General features: G+C 39.0%; 1 protein-coding gene across 1 annotated transcript; it reads right to left on the minus strand.

Moving 5' to 3' along the window:
* Positions 1-1354: 1354 nt before the first annotated feature.
* On the minus strand, positions 1355-24906 carry adra1d (adrenoceptor alpha 1D). Its single transcript, XM_072669697.1, has 2 exons — positions 23605-24906; positions 1355-4849 (listed from the first exon to the last, which is right to left on the minus strand). The coding sequence occupies exons 1-2, from the start codon at positions 24584-24586 to the stop codon at positions 4293-4295; spliced, it is 1539 nt and encodes a 512-aa protein (XP_072525798.1). The 5' UTR covers positions 24587-24906; the 3' UTR covers positions 1355-4292.

Consider the following 24906-nt stretch of genomic DNA (forward strand, 5'->3'; position numbering starts at 1 on the left):
TATATATGTTTTTTTTGTTTATAGGTAGTTGGGGACTACACAATTACTTCTCCAAAGGGAAAATAACTGGTGTTTCATTGTAGGGGGAATAATTTGTGCCATTTTAGCCACCTCCATTACTGTACACCATCTCCACCTTCCCAGCATGTACAATAGTTCAACATGACCCTCACACTGGATGTGGAAAAATGAGCGTAGTCTCCCTCCTCCTCTTTGAATTATTTCTGCAGTTTGTCTCCTATTAATACCCCAGTATGCAGGTATAAGAAAAATGTTGTCCTGATTATATGATGAACATCTTTACAGTTACAGCAAAATAAGAGTGACATCTACTGGACATCAAAGATCACACATTTCTAATGCCATGTGTAGATCTGGCATATTTGAAATAGTATACACTCTTAAAATTAGGGTTCTTCAAATGGGTCTTTGAGACACACAGAAAAGTCACTTTTGGATCCATAAAAAAACATGTTTGACTTGTTTAAGTGGCAAAGAACCGTGACTTTAAAAGGATCTCTTTTACAAACATGGTTCTTCATTGAGTCAACAGAGGTTTGTCTGTGGCTTTGCTTAAAGAACCCCATTATTTTGTCTAAGAGCGTTGGGCCTGGAAATCCTCCTACACTGACCATTGTCAGGAAGACCAGTGAGATTCATTCTCTTGTCCTTAATAGCAATGGGCATTTAAAGACACTGACATTTGATTTGATTATTTTTAAAGTCTCCTTCTGCTGTATTTGTACCATATGATTTATCATGACCAATAATTTTGACATTGCACTTGGAAGACAATAGAAAACCCAGTGCCTTAAACACACTTACAGTAGAAGCCATTGACCAGTTGATGGGACTAGCTGTACTAGCTATAGAGAAGTACACTATATAGTACACTACACCAAAGCTCTAATGAAGGAATTCAGATGTGCAAATGCACACACACAGCTGTTGAGAAGTATTCCCAGTAGAATACTTGGAACACCCTGGAGCAGATAAACATGAAGCTATTGGCTGGAAGGGTAATGTGTTCTCTGGAATGATGGTTGGTGCTCCATACAATACTTCTGGGATGAGGTGGGGTGGTGATTATCCAGCCTCTTTGATTTGGCTAATGCTCTGAATGCAATAGAAAGTCTTCCCTGGAAAGTAGAGACTCCAACAAAAACAGGATAAGCTCTTTTTAATACCCTTGATTTATGAAGAAACTATGAATGAGCAGGTGTCCCAATACTTTTGTCTGTATAGTGTATTTGTAGTCAGACTTTATGGCCTGATGGGATTGAAAAAACATAAAACTGCAGAGCACAGATGCACCAAGTCCAAGACTATGACACTGAAGGATCAAAATGTCCACTTCTCCACTTTTATCTGATTTATTTCGCTTTATATCAGACATTGATGGACGTCATCACATTTGCAAATACAAACAGTTCCAAAGCATCTCGACAACGCAAGTAACTCTGAAGAAAGTTAATTAAGTATGACTCTCGCTTATAACCCTGTGGCATTCACACGCCACTCTCTCAGTGGTCAATCTGAGTTTGAGTCTAAACTGAGTCCAACTGAAATGAGGACATTTCAGCAAGATTTGCTTATATTATTTGCGTGTTCCATGAAAAAAAAATCTCCAAAGCTTTTAAATAACATTCAGTTAAACCTTCAGCACTTTACCCATGTGAACGCCACAGTACGTCCTGGCAAATCACAATATAAATAGTAAGCAGTGCCACTGGGTTGTCAGTCCATTGGATGTACAATCACAGTTAAATCTTGCTCCCTAGATTTGGGCCTTTTTTTTGACCAGTAGGGCCAGAGCCTACACATTTTTTACACAGAGCTCCACTTTAGTGTAGTAAGACTGATTGACTGTAGAGTATGAAGGAGCTCTTCAGTGTTGCTCTACTGACTGCAAAAGAATCTGACAGTTTGAAAGGATCATTTTGAAAGGCCTCATAAACTTTTACAGTGCACAGTTAACCAGAAGCAAAGAGTCTGGATGCCACGTGATGGCATTTGTTGTGGTCAAGGGTTCTTTACAGGGAAAAAGACAATCCTCTGCACCTTGTTCACTTCTCCAAAAGGAAGTGAAATGGTTAAAAAAAAAAAATGTACAAAATAAACACAAAACAAAACAGTGCTCCTCGTCTTGTTCGTTTTCATTTCGGAAATTGTCTCTCGATTGTGCTTTTGTCAAAGCTGCCCATTTGAAGTCCGTCTCTAAGCAGGCCACTTTTTGTCTGCCTGCACTGGAAAGAAGATATCTTGGCAAGTGAAAGCATCTTAAATATAGGCAGTATACCGTCACTCTCATGCAAAAAATAAAACCTTGTATCTGCATTTTATTGTTTTCAGTTTGACTTTGACATAATGTGACTCTATACATTGTTCTTTACATTGTTTCATAATTTCATGATGAACGAACCCATAGAGATGCTCCAAAACGTCCTGAATAAACGTTTTACATTGATTTCCATTCAAAATGAAGAAAACATTTTTTCCTTCTCCTGTAAAATTGCTATTTTTGAGGTTTTTGCCTAACAGCAGCAATACTTCTCATAATGAGATTGTTGCAGGAATATGTATTAATATTAATATACATTGCAGTTTATTTAAGCCATTTTAACAAGAGGAATTTTACAGAATTGGCTTGTGAAAAAAATAAGAATTTCAGAAAGTGAAATCATTTTGGGTGTCAATCAATTTTTAATGAACTATTCAGTGACTCATGAAAGCTCAGTTTGTTTTGATTCATTTCAGTTCAAATGTTTTGGTTCTCACAGATCACTCTGACTAATAATAGCAATAATAGGACCCTTTTTGCTTCTATGCAGAAACATTTTTCTATTTTTATTTATGTATTTATTTTAAATAACAGAACTACATAATTACTGTCACACAAAAACCTTGCTTCTCCATTTTTATCATATCTTTTTTTTTTTTTTACATAATTTGAATCTGGCAGCTGTTCCTCACATTGCATCAGAACTTTACGATGACCCATAGAAATGCTCCAAAATGATTTGGAATGAAATCTTTTCACATTTTTTTTTCTTTCTCCTGAAAAGTTCTCATCTTGGAGACACAAGGTTTCTGCATGACATTGGTGATAAACCAGATGTTCCCCATCATAGAGAAGAAGCATTCTTCATGGCATGTAGCTGAGGCCCTTAATATTGCCACTATTACCCATCATTACTCTCATTACTCTGACCATCATTGCCATGACTATATTAAGTTCTACTACACCATGATTATTATATTATGATTATGAATATGTTGCACACCTGAGCAGTACAACAGTTAAGGTGGTTTGGTGACTTTTATCAATAATGTATAAATAGTTCAGACCAAAGGAGGATAAATGGTTCTCCCTTGTAAGTCTTGGTTCCTCCTAAGGTTTCTTCCTCCAGCTCTGAGGGAATTTTCATTGCCACTGTCGCCTTTGGCTGCTCATATCTTCTTATGTTGTTGATTTCTTGTCTTTTACTAATTAATTACTGATTGTGTAAATCTGCTTTGTGACAACAACAGTTGTAAAAGGCGCTATACAAATAAAATTGCCCAATTAGGAGAATGTAGAGTTCGGAGTCTTGCCCAAGGGCTTTTATTGGTGTAGCATGGTGAGCTTGCCTGATTGGATAATAGAGCCTTGTCTAGAGCAGTGATGTTACCTACAGTGTTAACAGTATTCGATCCTTGAGGAACCTGTGGTGCTTTGAGGGACTTTCAAGGAACAGTTTTCTTCTGAAAACCTCAAGAAAATCACCAGAAGAACTCTATCATTATCCAAATGGTTCTTTGAGTTGTCATAGTTCTGTATATGACCACTGCCTTTACAATAGAACTCCTGAAGGACCCCTTTTTAGGAGAACATGTTTAGGAATTATTAACAAATGATGTTAAATACACAAATGCCACTGAAGGAACTGCTTAAACATACACAATGCACAATCAAAAACATGAGCATATCATGGTGAATATTTTATAATAAATTATAACTAATTCCAAGATTCCAATAACACCCGTTAGAGCTCCACCTTCAAGCCGGCTCAACAGAATGCATTGATACATTTCAAAAGATCTCTTTATATACATAAAAATGCCTAGAAATATGTTGAGAGACCCTATTATATTCTTACAACAACCTCATAATGAAAAATATTACAAATATTCTCTACATTTACAATGCCTTCACTTGCAGAGATAACATTGTTTGCAGTGTGCATGCCAGACAGCAGCAATATGAGCACCCTCAGGCTCACCCGCAGGTTATCTAAACCCTCCATCTGTGGTTAGATATCAGTCTCCTTCAGGCCGTAGCATTCTGGGAGGTCGTAGATCTGGTAGCCTCCCGGCTCGCCGCACTCGTTATAAATCCCCATAGCTACGGTATCGATCTCGGTCCTGCCCAGCGCGGGCGTGGAGCTCTTCCCTGCACCGCTCTTTATTTTGTTGGACAAGTTGTTCATCTTCTCCTTCAGGTGAAAGGAGGACTTCTGCAGTGGAGGGAAGAAGCTCCAGCTTTTGATCCGCAGCGAGCGGCCTTTGCTCCGGGATGAAAAGACGGAGGAGCCTCCACAGGATTCATGGAGGGGTAAACCCACTCTGTATTCACCCCGGGAGTCCCTGGCAGGGCCTTTGATGGCTGTACGCCAGCGCTGGTCGTAGAATCGCCGCAAAGCTCTGCGCCTCCGGTGGCACTGGCAGCGCAGCAGGCGGGTAAAGGCCCGCTGGAACTCCTTGCTGGAGCATGGGTAGATGATCGGGTTTATGCAGCTGTTGAAATAGCCCAGCCAGAAAATTACCTTGAACACCATGTCCGAAGGCTTCAGAGTAGGGAAAAAAGAGCCTAGGGGAGCAGACAGAGAGAGACAGAGACTTTATTTAGGCAAAATATGAAAAAGTACACAGTTTCCCCTCTCATTTCACATGTGCACTGCAAAACAATGATATCTTAGCAAGTGCACTTCTCCTAAATGTAATGTAAATACAATATATGTACATACCAAATGTTTGTGGACACCTCTCCTAATGAATGCATTCAGCTGCTTTAAGTGACCGGCACTGCTGACACTGATGGGCAAATGAACACACTTGTCTAGTCCCCGTAGAGACGTACTGACTCTCCGGAGCAGATAATTGCCACCTATTGCCAGCATGCCTAATGCCAGGCTTTAATAATGGCCTTGATTTCAGAAGAAACTATGAATGAACAGGTGTTCCAATACTTTTATCCATTAACTTTATCTACTATTTCATTTGATCTAATTTTTAGTGATTATATCTACTAAAATGGGTTTATTCATTTTGCTTAATTCATGAAAGACATAATAGAGAGTACAATTACAAGTAAATGTAGGTTAGAAAATAGTTGTATAGTGTACATTATTAGCCAAGACATGCTAGCTTATTTAGCCTTGTATTGAGGCTATGAGACTAATAATGCTGACTAATAATAAAGTCTTATAGCCAGTTATATCAAGAGAACTGAGAATCACCAGACACATGCCTCAAACCAGGCTGAGCTGTAATGTCAAATAGACTTGGTCTTTGGCCCAAAGTACATCACATAACTACAGTAGCAGCCACATCCACCTTGAATCCATATATTTGTGCATTTTATTTGTGCATATTTATGCTATACAGCTAACAAAGCAAACTCTAGACACCAAATACTGAACTACAGAGCAGCAGACCTGTGTTCTCTGGAATAATGACACTCCATTCAATACTTTTGGGACAAGCTAAAGATGAGGTGGGGTGATGATCATCCAACATCCGGACTAACACTGCTCTTGACACTGAATTCTATCCAATTCCTACAGCAATGTCCATAAATCAAGTAGAAAGCCTTCTTCCCTGGACAGTAGAGACAGCTTATCCAACAAAAGCAGGATAAACTGTTTTTTTTTTAATACCCTTGATTTCGGAAGAAACAGTAAACGAGCAGATGTCCCAATACTTTTGTCCATGCATTGTACAATAAAGGGTTTAAATTGTTATATAATTGCTATGCTGATTGAAATTCATTTTATAGACTGTGTTCAATGTTTACCTTGCCTGGACAGCTGTGTTATGTGCCTGGCAGGTAGGTTTTAGATTGGTCCCTGCTTCGCATGATGTTTACGCCAGTGCAGCCCGAAGCATTGCAGGCTGTTGCGAGAGCATATGCATTTTTTAAATAGTCTGAGACCTCACATCACGTCAAAACTAATTCCCATTGAGATTGATTATTTTGGCCGAAAGGGGCAGCAGAACGGGAGATTTCCTAACAAACCATCTGCTGTAAAAAAAAAAAGGAAAAAAAAATCAACAAATCAAACAAACAGTGAGTGAAGCTTTTGATGGACTAGCCACACAAGTCCAGTGAAGTCATTGAACCTCTAAACTGGCCTTTCTACAGTTTCTACAGGCCCTCGTATGGTTGAGGTAAAGTGGGAAAAAATAAACTTGTGCTCGGGGTTGAAAGTATGCTGGTTTCAGAGGAGTGGAATGCAGGGACTCGTGTCAAGTTTGTAGATATGTTTTCTCCAAGCGTTCACTTCTGTCATCACACGTCTTTCCTTCTCAACCCCCTTTCTTTTACTATTTCCTGCCTTTTATCTTTATTACTTCCTTACTTCTGTGTTTTTCTCACACGCTGAATAAAGCGATGCGTTGAATTTAATTGATACTGCAAAAAAAAAGCTAAGCTTATTAACTGGGAATCAAGAAATACCATTATCACCGCACACTGGAAAAAGGTATCAATTAAGGCTGTATATTGGCAAGAACCACGATACGGGGGTTACGATTCAGTAAATTGCAATATATTGCGATACCGTCAGCAAGGTGATATTGCAATTTTTTTTTCATCAAATTTTACAAAAACTGTCATAGCATAAAAAAACACCATATCATATTTGCCAGAAAGAAAAGTTCACTTTTTTATCTGAACAGAAAAGTGGGATCTGAAGACACAATTACACAAATAGCCAAGACATGCTAGCTTTTTTAGCTTTGTACTGGGGCCATGAGACTAAAGTAGCTGACTAATAATAAAGGCTTGTAGCCAATTGTATAAAGTGAACTGTATGCCTAAGTCACCAGACACATGCCTTAAAGCAGCTGTAATCTCAAATAGAATTGGACTTCCGACCAAAGTACATCACATAGCCAAAACAGTAGCAGCCATCTTGAATCCTGAAATGTGTCCATATGTTGTGCATTTTACTTGGACAGCTATACAGTATCAGAAAACAGATATGCATCTGGTCTACTAGACATTACTTAACAGCTTGACTACATTAGCAGCTAACAAAGCAAACTATTGACGCCAAACACTGAGCTATAGAGCAGCAGAACTGGGGAGTTGGGGATGAGGTGGGGTGGTGATCATCCAATATCCTGACTTTACTAATGCAGCTCTTGTCACTGAATTTAATCAAATTCCCACAGTGATGCCTATAAATGTGGTAGAAAGCCTTCTTCCCTAGACAGCAGAGACAGTTACTCCAACAAAAGCAGCATGAACTCTTTTTAATACTCTTGATTTGAGAAGCAACAGTAAACGAGCAGGTGTCCCAATACTTTTCTCCATTTAAACTCACCTAGTGGTCAGGGTTTAAACACAACACTAAACGAACCACTGTCTGCCACTAATCTGTACATCTAAATTATTCATTGATTCATTAAAAAATCAATGCTGTGTTTTTTTCAGAATTTCTACAGTATCGCCAAACATAACATCGCAATACTTTGATTTATCAATATTTGATTTATCAATATAACACATTTGATTTATCAGTATAACACTTCTAGTACCAACTGAAGTGATCTCAATGGAAAAGCTGTCAGAATCCATTCAAAATAAACACACCTCTGGTTAAAATCCTACAAAAATAAGTACCAGAATCACTAAGCATAAGATATAACCCCCAGGGCCAATCCACAAGCTATAAACCTCCCAGCTCATTACACTACCACATATAATGATAGACATAGACACACCTGCACACAGAAGCACATACACATAAAAATTCCAACAATAAGCAGGTAAATACAGTATGTGAGCCTTTGTGATTCAACTTTTTGTAAAGGACTTTTCTCAAGAACTAATTTAAGAAGATCTTAATGGCTCAATGTCACTAAGCAATGGGACTAACTTGACTAGACTGGACACTCATTTACACACATATCTTCAATTGCTAAAGCACAGCCAGCCTTCAAGTTCAGTGCACTTATGGTGCTCTCAGATATCCCTCCCAGGCTTGCGCCCTTTCCGCAGGGAGTAAGGGAGCCTGACATTATCTCCCACATTAAACAGTTGTCAGCCCCCCTGCCTTTAGACGCCATGCAGCCGTTCTCGGTGTTACAAGAGGTCAGGGTCCCTCCCTATCAGAGGAGCGCTTTATAAATAGCCTAGCAGGGCAGTTTGGTAGAGTGAGTACAGGCTACACTGGGAATAGCGCCTTGGGTTGAAGCCATTTTAATGAAGACAGTAGATGTAGCCCTATCACTTTTGGCCAAGGGGGGCAGCGGTTGGGCGTAATTGAGGCTGCGAGATGAAAGCTTGTTCCTTCGAAGGTCCTTTTTGGTAATTGGTGTGTTTATGAGAGCCGACAGGCAGGATGTTTGGTCATGGCCTACAAAACACTTCTTCCATCACCGAATCTCAGAACAGAGCGCGAAGATCTAAAAGCGGTGCTTTTTGAAGAGCTTTAGGGGCTCCAGTCGTGTCATTTTCTAAAACACACACAATTGAACAAGAAGCCTAAGTGAAGTTCTTGAGGTGTTGTTTCCTCTCATTGTATACGTAGAGCGCACAGGTCAGGGGGCTAAGACCTCACGTCCGAATAGCAAGCCGTGTCACATGACTCACACAAAGTATACACCCTGCCAGCTCACCAGACACATGAGCAAAAGGTCATGTTTTTTTTTTTTTGCTGTGCAGGGGTGTGTTGAATTTAAACACTTCCATCCCAGTTGCCTACATCTATTGCATTCCTGAAGATTCCCTTTCATTTCAAGGCGCTCCTTCCAGAGTTCATGGAAAAGGCACACACTCAAAGCCATATCTTTCCACACAAGCAGATCCATGGCACAAAATGTTGCCTGGGGCTTTTCAATAAAACAGATCAATCCTACTATTTCTTTCAGTATTATCAGATCTTATTAAAAATGTAGAGTAATATTGGTACCAATGAAGTAATAAGCCATAACAATTCTCAGCCGTTCTCTCTGACAGTTTTCTTGGTCTTCTAGACCTTAACTTGACCTCCAGCGTCCCTGTTAACTGCCATTTCTTAATAACACACTTTGTTCTCTTCTCATGGCCTTCCTCTGGTCTGTAGGCCTCAATTATTTTATGGTTCTTTAAGTGATGCCATAGAAGAACCACTTTAGGTCACAAGTTTGAATCCATAGCCATGCTGCTTGGCCATCAGCGGCTGGAGTGAGTAAATGGTGCTCTCTGCCCTCATCACTAGCTAGCTGTCGAAAAAAGGAGGTGGCTGGCTTAGCATGTATTAGAGGAGACATATGTTAGGTCCTTACCATCCAAGTCTCCTAGGAGCATTTCTAGTGCTAGGGGGAACTATGAAGGGGTGGGTAAATTGGCAGGAAAAAATTCTCCAAATTATTAAAAAATAACTTTTGCAAGGTGCAGATTTCTATTTTTTCTCTCTAAAATTATACAAAATACAAATAATTCACTAATCCTGCTTAATATTTTGGAAATATATAATGTTCTGACTTTTGAAGATCAGTTTATCTTCTACTTACCCAACTATTTACTGGGGCAGAGCATCAAACCGACAACCTTAAGCCTCCATATTCCAGTGCTTTAACCCATAGGCCACCTCTGCCCCAATGAATCTCACTTAATCCAGCAGTTTTATCCCACCTCTAGTTCCGTGGCTTGTAATAACAGCAGGTCTTTTGCTGGTTCTATACATTTATAGTCATTCAAAGCCATTCTTTGAAGGATTACATAGAAAATGACTGAATTTGAACTATATTACACTTGGCTTCTCTATTAAAGTCAAACATACAGTGCCGTGACAACCCTAGTTGCAAGTCACATATTCCATCAAACTAAGGGTGACTGGTCCTGGATGGCGTCTGTGGATGTGAACTCTAATGGACAAAGTGCTAGAAAGCCCTCAGACATCCCACTTCAGAGAAATGATCCAGACACTGAAAGTGATTTAACCAGTTTATGCAGCCACCATCTTGGCAACACTGCTGGATTATTTATCAGCACTGTAGAGCTCTTCATTATATTAAAGAGCAAGGTTTCATCTGACATCTTTATTGGTGTGGGCTGTTTGTTCTGTAATTATGAAAGGTTGTTCATATTCTGCAATTATGAAGAGGTTGATCATTTGAGTAGTTTACATGAGACTGGTTGTGTTGCATGTATTGAGCATTAAAGAAACACTTCAATTAGAACTTCACTAATATACACTATATGGGCAAAAGTTTTGGGACACCAGCTCATTTACTGTTTCTTCCGAAGTCAAAGGTATTAAAAAAGAGTCACGGTCTCTACTGTCCAGGGAAGAAGGCTTTTTACTAGATGTTGGATCATTCCAACTCCTCCCCAACTCCCCAGTTCATCACAAAAGTATGGGATGGAGCACCAGCCAGCCATTATTCCAAGAAAACAGTTTCACTGCTCCACGTCTCAATGCTAGGGGGCTCTAGATATAATGCTATACCCCTGTAGACCACACCTGGCATAAGGCATGGTGCCAATAGGTTGATTTTTATCTGCTCTAGAGACCTATTCTTTTTGCAGTACTTCTCTGCAGGGACTACACAAACTGTGTGTGTGTGCCTTTGCACATATGTGTCAGCAATGGCTGCAACTCATGCTAGGAAGAAACTTTTAATGAAGATTGTTCCTATTATGTTTAACTGGGTTGGTGTAGCCTAGTGGGCAACAAAACCACCCTCCCTGTGGTAGACTAGGGTTCAATTCCCCAGGTTAACCATACCTCACTACACAGATAAGAGCTCAGGACTCCTGACACTGCACTCTCCCACCTGTGTACTGTGACTCAAACGTAACCTGCTCTAGACAATATATGTTCTTCAGACTTAGGAAGGTTTTTTTAAGAAGGCAGGGTGTTTTTCTTTCTGTGGCCCTGCTCTGATCAGCCCTTCATTTATGAGTGTTTGTGAGTGTACAGCGGTTGCAAAGGTCAGTCTGGCTAATAAGCCATACTGTTGTTTTGAACCATGTAACTAATGTTAAGGCAAAGATGGAAACTGGTCAGTGTGGCCATTGCTGTTAAAAAGATCAGTTTCTATCAGTGGAGTTCTGTTAGAGGGGAAAACACATTCATTGTATGGTCTGGCATGCCAGCTTGTTGACAAAGCCCTCTGAGATATACAGGCCCTGCAATGGTTCTTTGCAACAGAGCAGTCTGCTGGTGGGCTCAGGAGCAACAGCCTTGGGTGTTATGAGAGTGTTGGCAGTCAGCACTTCATAAAGTCACCCACTACTCCGCCAAAGGGTCACTATCATCCTATTAGCATGTCTGAACACTAGATGGCCAGATGGTTTCACATAGCTATCCGTACAAACTGTTTCGGTGCTGTATTGAAGCATTTTTATGAGTTTAAGAGGTTTTTTTTTCATAATAGAGAAGAACCATTTAACCAGGCAAAGAACATCAAGAGGATATAAACATTCAAAAGGTTATAGTCATCGCCATTGCTAAAGAAGCCTTCAACAACCCCCTGTTTAGGGTATATGTGACAGACGACATGATTTTTGGTATGTATACTTATTTTGGAGGTACGAATTTACAAAGGAAAAATCCAAGAAAAGTGTTTTTTTTCTACATTAGCCAGGTTTTGTTTATTTGCAATTCCAAAATTTTGGCACCACAAGAAATGCTAATAAGTCATAGGCTACCTTCATTAGGAGCACTAGGCATAGTTCCTTCAACATTCCTAAATTCATTCCTAAACTCAGCCATGTCACTCCACTGCTGTATTCTCTTCCCTGGCTTCCTGTAGTTGCTGCCCGCATCAGATTCAAAACGTTGACGCTGGCCTACAAAGCCAAGAACGGACCAGGCCCTCTGTACTTGATGGCAATGGTCAAAAGCCGATCCGCACCAAGAGCCCTTCGAGCTTCAAGTACAGCTCGGCTCGACCCGCCATCCCTCAAAATCCGCGGAAGACAAGCGTCCAGGCTTTTTACTGTCCTGCACCAAAGTGGTGGAACGAGCTTCCCCTGGGTGTCCGAACAGCAGAGTCACTCACTGTCTTCAAGCCCAGACTAAAGACCCTCCTCTTCAGAGAATACTTGGGCAAATAGTAGAGTGGTCACCTTACAGACTTGTGTTTAGTAGAGTCTAAGCTTAGAGTATCTTTAAATTTTTAGTCTATTTAAACTAGCTGAGGCTTTTCTTGGGTAGAGAGCAAAGCACTTTTGTAAGTCACTGTGGATAAGAGACACCGGGCATGACGAGCACTGGCCTACGCATTTTGGATTCAGCATTTCAGAATGTATGCAGCCTTTGAAAAGCCATGTATCATGATCAGACCATCCGTAGAGCCTGACGTTTCTCTGGTCACCAGCCACTTGTGCTGACTGATAAAAGAATCATGTGTCTTCCTGCTTGTTTCGTCATCGTTTATTTGAAAAACTATTTTCCATCACCTTTTTGCATTTCTGCAAACTTTTCCACCTTGTCCATTTATTTTTTTTTTTTGCATTTTCAAGATTCATACCAACAAACTTTTTGGGCATCTAGATTTCTGTGCAAATGTAAGGTTTTTTTCTAGAACCTCATTTAGAGTTGTTTACACTTAACCCCTTAACACTACAAGGCTTATTACACACTAACTCAGTAACTACAGGGACTTTAGTACAAACTAGTGGGGCTATTCTCTGGTAACAAAAGGTGGTCCATAGGCTGTTTAATGGGTTAAATAATGTTATTTACTTTATGTTTTTGATTTTCAAAAAGGGTTTCTTCAAGGAATAATCCATTGAAAGGTTCTTTAGGGCAGTGGTTCCTAAACTGGTTTAGATTTCCACTTTCTTAATATGAGTACCAAACTGTGTTGGAATATAAATCTATCTGGTGGTTAGGTTTAAGGACCACTGCTTGCGGGAAACAAACAATGTTCTTCTTTTACCATGTTATAATAAGTGGATCAATAAAAATGGCCTTGTTACATTAATTACACTTAAATTAAGAATGCTTTTCTTCCCCAGTTCCCAGTGTGGAAGATTTCAGATTCAGATTTTTCTGCAACAGTAAAGATAAGTCATTAACCAGAATAACATACAGCTACAGTTAAACACACGGCCTTGTGTCCTCATTTGAGTTCTATTAAATATATTAATCCAGTGTAGCGAATGTTGTCTCTCAACAGTTACGTAAGTTATTGGGACGGGAATTTGAGATCACTTCTTTGGAGCTGCAGCGAAACAAACTTCCATGACAAAGACAGTCAGACAAACTGAGTCTCGGGACCTGCCTGGAAGTCCTTGGCGGTTCTGACGGCTTGCCACACTGACAACATCTTCGGAAACAAAGAAAACAGAGTTCACCCACTTTATCTGGGTATACTGCGTTTGCCTACAGAGCTAGGTTGAAGCAGTAGGTGTTCTAGAGCAGAAACAAACCATCACATGATTTGTGGTTACGTGATCTGATATGACCCCCACCTCCAGTCTTCCCACAGGAATAGTATTTATCAAAGTCCTTGCTTGCTTGCTAGTAAATGACTCAATCATAGAAAGCTGTATGTTCTTCTGCAAAAACTAACAAGGTCATGTTATACACACCAGAATCATCTTCCAGTGTAGAAAAATGCCCCTAAGATATTACAGGCCTTGTTGTTTTTTCAGACTGATTTAATTATTTTCCTTGGCATGGTGTTTTCATCATTTGTACCGCAGAGCAGGGTATTCGTAAGTGGCATGGGAAAATGCATAAAAACATATTAGTCACGCAATACACTTTTAACAAGGGCTCAGAGTCAAGTGAAGAAAGAAAGTCGATATGGTATCCCAGGCTGCTCTGCTTGACAGGGCATGCTGTGCCATCTTTGCAGCAACACATTTATTCCCAGAAGGGTTTCCTTCATGTATTAAATGGGCATCAGAACATTAATACGACATTAACCATGAAGCAGGGTCAAACACAGTCAAAGCTCACTTCTGCAGTTCTAGATCATTAAGATTTTGGCGATTTTGTTTCATGTGCAGGAAGTTTAAGGACATTATATTCAAATATCCATTATAACACCATTATTACATGATAATTACATAGTTATTTACATTTACAGCCAGTGTATGCACTGTATTATACAGCATTTAGTTTTAGTCCCCTGAACGTTGTTGATCTAAATCATATAAGAAACCAAGAACATAATGCAAAATGCCCTAAAATAAAGAAACAGGAACAACCTACGACGAAATTAAAAGGATTAAGACAAGAATGCACACTCACAAAAAGTAAACGAACACAACAATTGTGAGAAGTAACTGCAAGCCGTGCAGCGAAGGGGAGTTTTTTTTGACGTAGCAACAAGCTGCTTATTAATGAACTACATATGTTATCAATTCATATTAATTTAATGCTATAAAATATCAATTTCTAGTTAAAAAACTATAAATGTTCACATTAAAATGCATTAAATGCACTGATCATGGCACAATGTATTTATTTCTAGTGTTTCCTATTAAACTATTACTGAAGCAACAGAACACTCGAGATGCACGATGTGCGTTATTGTACAATATCAGTCTGGCTGTGCTGAAATACATCACACCCGAACAGTTATTTTATGATAATACACTCCCTCTCATGTTCTATTGCTTTATCAACACATTTAAGCCTGTAGTGATGTCAAGAAATGGCAGATTTTTTAGGGCTTCTATATATAAACACAAATGTGGTATCAATAGAAAAGTTAGAATCTCTGCTTGTTCAATGAACTATGAGTGAGAAATAACTGCAATTAAATGGCACCATTTTAAATGTCACCACGCTTTTGTTGTTGCTGCTAATAGCACTATCTGCTAAATGTTCATTTTGGCAAGACAGTAAATCAATGACCAATTTAACAAGGCTGAGACTGACTAGTCTTTAAATACGTCCCTTTAGTATTGCAACTGTTTATATCCCATGTAATTACTGGGTCCCTCGCATGCATTAAACATGAAGGGGTTGATCTTGGGTGCTACTGAGCTGCTTACATTGTTAAAACTCATGAAGAGCTCCAGGGTTTCTTCTGTTCTGATCTTGTTTGTCTTCCTTCTGCTTATAGAAGACTAGTAAGAAAGTGTTAATTCTCTAGACGCATGAAGAAGACCTCCCTTATTACACGGGCAGGTTTTTAAATGACCTTGGGCATCTGCTGGAGAAAAACAAATCTTTAAAAGCTGCATCATTAAAGCATCTTTTCTGAGGCGGCGTTGGAAGTAAGAAAAAAACAAAGCTCAAGCTCCAACAAAACAATGCATGTAATTTCTAAAATATATAATATAGCATTTTTCACAGCCATTGAAAAGACAAAATGGCTGTAGACAGCTTGAACCGTGTGAAGAGTGTAGGTTTACAGTGTTGGGTGCTGGTTGTGAGCAAAGTGGGAAACCATCAGGCACATATTTTAGATTAGACATATATTTAGAAAATATATACACAATATATCTTATATGTAAGAATCAAAAAGTGAACATATATGCATGTAGATCATACATATATTTTGATTTGTAGACTTATACATATATACATAAATATGAATTATAGTATATATATAGTATAGTTTATATATATATATATATATATATATATATATTTTTTTTTTTTTTTTTTTTTTTTTTTTTTTTTTTCACTATAACTACTATAATTCATGTAATATGTAACATATGTCATTGTCTGGCCCTTGCGTTTTCTTTCCTGGTCCATGTCTCTGTTTTGCCCTGACATGTGCACGTTAGCACGTTCTGTGTTCCTGGTTTGGTCCTGTACATGATGTGTGTTTATGGTTTATGGTTTGGTTGCTTGCCCTGTTTAGTCTCTGTCTGCTCCTTTTGTTATCTTAGCTATTTTGTTCCTATCTGTGTGTTTCTACTGTAGTTTGGTTTTCTGGTGATTTAGCTAGTGTTTTGTTCATTCTGTGTTGTTTTCTGTTGAATGAATGACCTGCATTTACGTTCGCCTCCAAGCTCCACAATCTGTGATGTGTGATACCTTCTGCAAAAACCATTTCCATTTGTGCTTTTTGCACCTTTTGGGATCATTTGACTCTGGCATTAATGTGGCACTTGTGTCAAAATATTTTCTTCTTTTGTAATGTCAAAGTTGGATAGTTAAGAACATGACAGGAACAACTGGTAAATATGTTACACTTATGTTTGTGTATGTTGATTTCTTGCTACATGTATATTCTATATTTTATATATATCCTAATTTGTTTGAGATGTATTCAAATGTATGCCCTATATTAGAATTGTATACATTGACATACATCAAATTGCTGTATGTGCTTGTAATAAAAAGGGTTTGGATCAACTGATATTTATGTTTTAAGTGCCAAAAAGTGCCAATTATTGTACATAAACATATTAATAAATATTTCTAGAATTAAATAATATGATTATTTGTTATATATTATTAAATAGGCTGACTTATGATACATAAATAACATCTGATCTGCCCTGTTATTCAAAAAGCTGTCCAAGTATCTAAAAATATTCAAGTATATAAAAGTGAAAAATGTATGTTTGTTTATATCTAATAACGTTGTAAAGAAATGGTCAAATAAAATGGTCACATTGTTTCAGTACTACTACTCTACTTTCAATACTTTCAATTCTCTATGCTGTACAAATCAGCTACAATCAAACTTCTGGTATTTTGACAAACTTAGATATTGGGCCTTTATAACCACCCCGTTATCCCTCACCATCTGTCTCCTACAGACGTGCGAATAGCGTCCGGTGCTGGTGTTTGAAGACAAATTTGCATAGTTATGGGAAGTTTCATAACCTTCAGACACTTGGAAAACACAAAAACACCTTGATCTTCTTGTTTAGGCTTCCTTAACTGCTTCTTTCTACAAAGTCCTCATAAGTCTGCATTTCTCTGTGTTACGTGTGGACAAGAGCCATCTCATCTCCTGGCTGCATCCTGGTGGCTGTGCACATGTTGCCAAACACTGCTAAAGGAAACCACCCCCTTCAACTCAATTAAGGGCACAATTAGGGCAGTGGAGCGTAATACGAGGGAGGTCAGGGGGGGTTCTCTGGCAGATTATCAGCCTCCCAAGTAGTCTCAGCCCAGCTTCCGCCACCAAAATACCAACTGTTAGCGTTTGAAGGGAACTGGCCAGACTGCTCTCAGATCAGCATTAAAGTGGGCTTTGTACTGGCACTGCTTAGTCAAGCCTCGCCAGAAGATGCTATCAGCTAAAAGCCCTCCTTCCTCTCAGAGAATGTGAGCAGAATACCAGCAGGCATGGCCTTAATTACGGGGTTTGTGTGTGTGTGTGTGTGTGTGTGTGTGTGTGTGTGTGTGTGCTCTGTATAGCAGCAGTTTTGTGCAGTGAAAAGCAAGAGCAACTCAAACTCTGTAATTAAATTATAAGCTTAAAAGGGGTCTTAATGTAATATAATAAGCTGAGCCTTTATGGTGTCTATTTCTATTATTCTATTCGTTTTTATATGTGAGAGGGGAATTTTCAGCATTTTCTTCTCACTATTTGTAGAATTCCTCCTGGAATTCTTTTTGCTTCCAAAGGAAATATTTTTCCAGTGATACTTGCTTCATAAAAGCCGGAATTTATTGGCCAATCAATCATAGTTCACTATCAGGAGCTGAGAATGTTTGCTTTGGGCTCGTCCAGGTGTACGAAAATGGAATTTACCCCAGTTTGATCAGGTTGAATTTTAAATTATATGACTCAATTATATGACTAAAAAAAAAGGGGTTTTTGTGGTTAACTCAATTTAGCTTAGACTTTTACTTAGACTGGTCAACAATACAGATAACGATATATAACGCCTCAAAAATATTAGTAAATGAACTCCAGCTAAAAATGACTAAATACTGTGTAAGATGTTCAGACTGTGAGTCCACACCCTCAATTTTTTGCACATCTAAAAATTAAGGTGCTATAAAAATTCTTGCTAGCAATGCCGTAGAAGAACCACTTTTGGTTTTTATAAGGAACCATTATTGTTATAAAGGACTATCTCTATTACAAACATGGCTCTTCTGGGGCATTCCCTCAAAGAAACATCATGGAGGGCTGTGGTGTTGATGGGATTTAAACTCAGGAGTCACTCCTGAGTTGACAAATAAGCAGTTAGACAGTTGCACCACACAGATGTGAGGCCACATAATGGAAAGGTACATTTACTCAGAACTGTGTTGTTAATGGAGCGTAATTTTACAGCTCTTGAGTGGCCCAACTGTCTAACTGCCTGCTTACTAACTATGTGGTGCTCATGAGGGCTCAGAACTCCACTGTCAAAAGCCTTCCAGTCTGGGGATGTCATGCAATAGCGAAAGCTGATGTTTTGTTTGTTTGAAATTCTCTGTTTATGTTGGAGCAGTAGAAGCAGGGATGAGCCATAACCAATAACAGTGCCAGACCAAACCCTTTAGATAGCGAGATACAAGCAATAACAAACATAGCAATTGTTGTGTGTGTATACTAACTAAGGCTGCTGCCCACTGCTGCTACTGCTGGGTTTAGAGCCTCTGAGTCAATATTCACTGATGCTGTACTCTCTGTGCTGGATTGCATGGACTTAGGGAAGGTGGAATGGCTGTAGGCCTGGAAATCATACAATAATAATAAAATAATAAAAGATCTCGAATTTCAGTTTGACAGATGACATTTCTCATGACTATGACTAGGAGACATGGTTTGTCATAAGGTGCTCTCTGGTTTTTCCAGGGGAAGGATGGTTTAACGCTTGAGCCTCATCAGCAATTGGCTGTGCAGTGTGCACTTCACTACATCAACAAACAGCAGGTCACATCATGTCATACATCATGTAGTTTTAGCAGTACAGCTCGCTAGGCATTAGCTTCCATATACGGAGTATACTCTTAATAATAAAGGTGCTACAAAGGGTTATTTGAGCGATGCCATAGAAGAACCATTTTTGATTTCATAAAGATCCACGTTTGTCATAGAGATGTGTGAATGTGAACAACCTTTAAAAGACCCTAACACTTGCTCTTGATGTAAAAGGTTTAATGGTCACATCTCTATTGAAAAAAAAGGTTATTTATGGAACTGAAAGTGGATTATCTATGGTATTGCTCAAAGAACCTTTTTGTAGAAGCTTTATTTTTGGAGTATAGATGGAATGTATGGACAGGGGAAGTTAACCCTTTTAATCTTTCAAAAAAATGGTTCTTCAAGGATTTTTAGTAAAGGAAATGATTCTATATGAAGCCATTAGAATGCATTAGTGGTTCTTTTGTAATATAATGGTTCTTCATATCATTGCTAAAATGCAAAAATGTTGTTTTGAATCTGGCAGTTGTTCTTTCCACTGTGTCCAAATACCATTATAAACGAACCAATAGAAATGCTCCAAAAACACTTGGAATAAAATCTTTTACCATTGGCTTCCATTGAAAGTTAGAAAAAGTTTCCTTGGCATAATTTAAAAGTTCCTGTATATGTCTATAGAACCTCTATAAACCAAAAAGGTTCAACCACTGTTTCAAGTCAAAGTGTACATTTTGAAACTTTAGCAATGTTTACATAGTATATTAAATTCTTCATAATTTAGTAAAAGTCAAGGATTTTCACTTTTCCCCAGGATGTGGGTCCTTTAATTACATTTACCCTTGCCTATTGATATGTGGTTGGAATCGTAACTTCTGGCTTTTGGTCTCCCTTTGGATCTTTGCTGTTTCTGTTGCATAAAATCCATTAACCCCCATTAATTAATGTCATCTCCAAGCAGAAATCGCTTAGGGATTGTGACGGGGGAGTTGATGGCTAAAGCATGGGCTGGCCTATCATAAAGTAATTAGTTTTGATAGGAGACAGTTTTGTCATGCAACAGCGAGAAGGTTGTGGCCCATAAAGACCCTGTTAGAGCGCTTATTCCTAAAGCTGGGCGCTTTTGTTTTGTATCTTGCATGACTGTCAAAAGAAAGAGCCATTACAAAATAAGCATATCAACTTGAAAGCCAATGTAAATCTGCTTCACAGTTTTTTGTTTTTTGTTTTTTTGCCTAGGGCCAAATTAAATATAGATAATTACATGGGTAAAAAGCTGTAAAATACTACAAGCTAAAGAAGAACAAGAGTGGAAACTCAAAATGGACCATTTTAGAGCTTTTTAACTACACCAAGAGCTACTTTTGGTTCCATAAAGAATCATATTTGTAAAAGTGAAAAACCTTGTAAAGGTTCTTTAAACCTTTCGGACGTTCTTCAACCTTCACATTTTTTAAGGGACCAAAAAGGGTTGTCTATGGTTCTTCTAGGTCACTCTATAATTCATTTTACAAATAATTGAAAAAACACTATTTAAGTGTTAAGCTACTTAATGGTCTATATAGTGAGTAGGGGTCTGTTAGAGATTCAGTAAAGCAGTCAGTAAATCTCAGAAAGCAGTCCGTGTGTACGGTTTGGAACCAGTGTTCTAGACTGTACATGTTAGTAGTGCTAGATCTGTAGCCAGGCTTAGCTGTATCAGAAAAGTCTATCAGTCAAATCTCCATTGCTGAATTCACATTATATTCACACAGTGTTCATATGTGTCTCGCAAGACTTCAGTTAACAATGTAGGTGTTAATTCAACAGTACTGGTGCTAATCCTAACACTGTAGGTGCTATTCCAACACTGGGAATCTGTACTCTACACCTAGAGGGCTGGATCTTCCTCTAGAAAATCAGACTGAACACTGTAACCATGTAGGACTGAATAAACTGCCCACACCTTCATTCTAAAAGATAGTCTGATAGAAGACATGATATATATATATATATATATATATATATATATATATATATATATATATATATATATGTTCATTTTCAGAATGTAAGATATTCGTTTATATCCTACATATATTTGCCACATATTGAAATCTACGTATGAAACAGCAATTTACAAATATGGGACACATCTACAAATACACAGACATATATGGTTTAAAATTATCGCTGTCACCCACACACACTATCTAAAGGGAAAAGGGGAAAAAAAACTTTCTTGACTTTCAATAGAAATCAATGTAAAAACTTTATTCTAAGTAATTTTAGAGCATTTCTTTTGGTCCATTTATCAGGACATTTCAATCACTGACATAATGTAAAGAACAAGTGCCAGATTCACATTACGTCCAAAAGTGAAAAAAGACCATAAATAAACTGAGAACACAAGATTTTTGCATGACAGTGATGGTATGTATTACGTTTATGTACATTTCATTTACGTTATGCACAATTCATACTTACATATATGTACATATGTGCTATATCTACCAATTTATGTATAATCTATATATCATACGTGTCCAATAAATAAATAAATAAATAAATATATTTTTTAAATTACATAATTACATATATATTTTTAATATATAAATATATACCCAATAATTTCTTCTTTATGTGTGCATATATATGTATATTTTATATTTCCATATGGGCAGCCGCCACAAACTATCACCCTCTCAGACACACACACACACTAATCCACATGGACGTACATCTCAGCCATTAGTTCTAACACAGAGCATCTGTCTTTCTCTCAGTAGCTCACCTAGACATTACTGTGGACACATCCGTGCAATTAAGCACATTTCCACTGAAACGCATAGCTACACCAGCTTCTTCAGGAAAACCTCAACGCTGTGATCAGGTGTGCATATATACAACTTCACCGTATAAAGCTATATACAATAAAACACAAATTATTATAATTAAATCATACCACACTCTTAAAAATAAAGCTGCTACAAAGGGTTTGTTGAGTGATGCCATAAAGGAACCACTTACACTTTACAGTTCTGTAAGACAGATGTATGTGTGAAGAATCTGGTGTAAAGGTGGAAAGAAGGTTGTGTAAAGGTTCTTTACCGATTCAAAGGTTCTTAACACTTACATCTCTTTGCAGCTGTGGATCTTTATGGAACCAGAAAACCCCGTCTAGAAATGTTTTTGGTTAGTAGAACTGGTTTCACTTATGAGAATGGTCAATCTGTTAAGTTTTTGGATGTTCCTACTTTTTTGATGTTTCTTTGTTTATGCTCACAGTTAAATGTGGCCTTTTTCACGTTTAGTAGGCATATGTCAAAAAATAATAGAAGTTTATTATTTACACTTTATTATTATCAGTGTACATTTAGAAGATTTTAAATTCTATGTTTAAATAAATGCTCCAATTATAAAGTTTTGGAAAACATTTTATGACACATTCATTAAATATTAAGTATCGTGACAATCTACTGTATTTTATTTATTGTATTATTTGCATTGGGAAAGTTACTTCATATGTTTTCATACTGGGAATGTTGGGTGATTATTTCTGTAATGTTACAAACTAACCTTCCTGGAACCTTTTAAATTGTTACATTGTTGAACGTTCCTACAACGTTCTCGTCTAGCTGAGATGTTTCATGTTCATTTTCAGAATGTAAGATATTCCTTTATATCCTACATATATTTGCCACATATTGAATTCTATGTATGAGACAGCAATTTTCAAATATGGGACACATTTACAAATACACAGACATATATGGTTTGAAATAATCGCTGTCACCCACACACACTATCTAAAGGGAAAAGGGGAAGAAAACTTTCTTGACTTTTAATAGAAATCAATGTAAAAACTTTCTGTAACGTTACAAACTAACCTTCCTGGAACCTTTTAAATTGTTACATTGTTGAACGTTCCTACAACGTTCTCGTCTAGCTGGGATGTTTCTTCTAAGGCATCGATCAAGAACTCTTTGTAGTGCATTTTTTTAAGATTGTAGTAGCATAATTGTGTTGTTTGTTTTTTGCAGGAAAGATTGAAAAGCAATACTGGGGTTTCTCAAGACCTTAGAGAAGATACGTGCATATGTACACCTTACCCCTGTATTATGCTGCAAAACCACATTAGAAGCATTAAAGCTATAGTTCAAAATCCCCCAAATGTATCCAATCAGCCAAGAGATTTTTTTAATGAAGCTACAATGCTAATGAAGGTAGCATTACACGAACTGCAGCCCTAAATCAACACACACTTTCCCTGAAACTGCTTTGTGTTATGAGGTAATCTCAAATAGACTTGTGTACATGCACTGTTATCTATACAAATAGACATATGCACATAATATACTAAAACATATGTATATATATATATATATATATATTAAATTGGTGGGAATGAGCTTCCTGTCTTGGCAGTTCCGGACATTTTCCTTATAGCTCCAACTAAAGAAACTAATTTTAGACCCCCAACATGTCTACATTTGCTTCCAGGAGATCATAGTAGATCTGGTTAAGTCCAAATGACCCCTTTAAGCCTGCATGCAGGTGCTTGCTCTTATATTTGCCAAATGCCCACCCTGATCAACACCCAGTAAAGGCAAACCATTAGAGAAGCCCAGCACGTACCCAAGGGCAGCACAAAGAAGAAGGGCAGCCAGCACACCACGAACATCCCAACCACGATAGCCAGGGTTTTGGCCGCCTTCTTCTCTCTGGAGAACTTCATGAGTCGCACGGACAGTGAGCTGCGGAAAGGCTGGCCCCTGCCCCGGCTGCGGCTGTGCTCCAGAGCCTCCTCAGGAAGGCTCCTGCAATGGATGCGCAGAATCACATCCGTGGAGGTCCCCCTCTCACGTTTGACGCCGGCCTCCAGGCTCCTGCTGGTCCTCCGGGCCACCACGTACACCCGGAAATACATGACCAGGATGACGGACAGCGGCAGGTAGAAGGAGAAGAGCGAGGAGAACAGGGCATAGCCTGGTTCCTCCGTGATGCTGCAGACACTTTCGTCAGCTGGCGGGGGCTCTTTCCAGCCCAGGAGAGGTCCTATGGAGATGACGGCGGACGCCACCCAGATGACCACCAGGATGACGCCTGCCTTCCTCTCCGTCATGATGGTGGGGTAGCGCAGGCAGTATTTGACCCCAACATACCTGTCCACAGAGATGATGCACAGGCTGAGGATGGAGGCTGTGCAGCACAGGACGTCTACCGCCGCCCAGATGTTGCAGAACACCCGGCCGAACACCCAGCAGCCCAGCACCTCCAGCGAGGCACTGAAGGGCAGCACAACAACCCCCAGCAGGAGGTCAGCGATGGCCAGGTTCACAATGAAGAAGTTGGTGACCGTCCGCAAGTGCCTGTTGCAGAGCACCGATAAAATGACCAGAATGTTGCCCACAATGGCCACAGAGATGAAGATGGCCAAGAGGACCCCTACAGCCACCACCTGGGGCTCCAAGAGAATGGCAGTGCAGGTCACGTTGGAGCTTTTGCTGGTGCTGTTATTGTTGACCAAAGGCTCCACGTCCAAAGTCTCATTGAAGGCTTCAACTTCACTGGAGGACAGGGCATCTTTGCTCTCGTTCACCAACTTAAAAAAGGTCATTTTTAACACTCCATAAAGGAAAGAAAAAGTTCTACTGCTCTGGCTCCGTGCAGTGGACGGGCAGGATCATCGTGTCCAAGCCCGTCTGGTCTCCCTGTCCCAAGCTGAGTTCCTCAGCAGATCTCCTCTGGGCTCGCATTGGGTCTGTTTTCTCAGCCAATCCGCATCCACTCTGAACCATCACATCCTTGGACTAAAGCTTTCTTTTTGCACCTCCACAATCCTCCAGGAGTTCGCTTCTAGCACTGCTTGAGGTAGAGGAAGCTGTTGAAGCAGTCTGCAGCGCTGCAGCGCCAGCGCACTGTCACATTTCCACAAGT

Source organism: Salminus brasiliensis, chromosome 24 (assembly GCF_030463535.1).
Source record: "Salminus brasiliensis chromosome 24, fSalBra1.hap2, whole genome shotgun sequence".
Classification (NCBI taxonomy): Eukaryota; Metazoa; Chordata; class Actinopteri; order Characiformes; family Bryconidae; genus Salminus; species Salminus brasiliensis.

Bases quoted from the DNA above. Each gene is read 5' to 3' on its own strand.
- adra1d (XM_072669697.1), bottom strand. From the start codon at position 24,586: ATGACCTTTTTTAAGTTGGTGAACGAGAGCAAAGATGCCCTGTCCTCC. The intron at 4,850-23,604 runs GTACGTGCTGGG...CTGCTCCCCTAG, and splicing joins CTTCTTTGTGCTGCCCTTGG to GCTCTTTTTTCCCTACTCTG.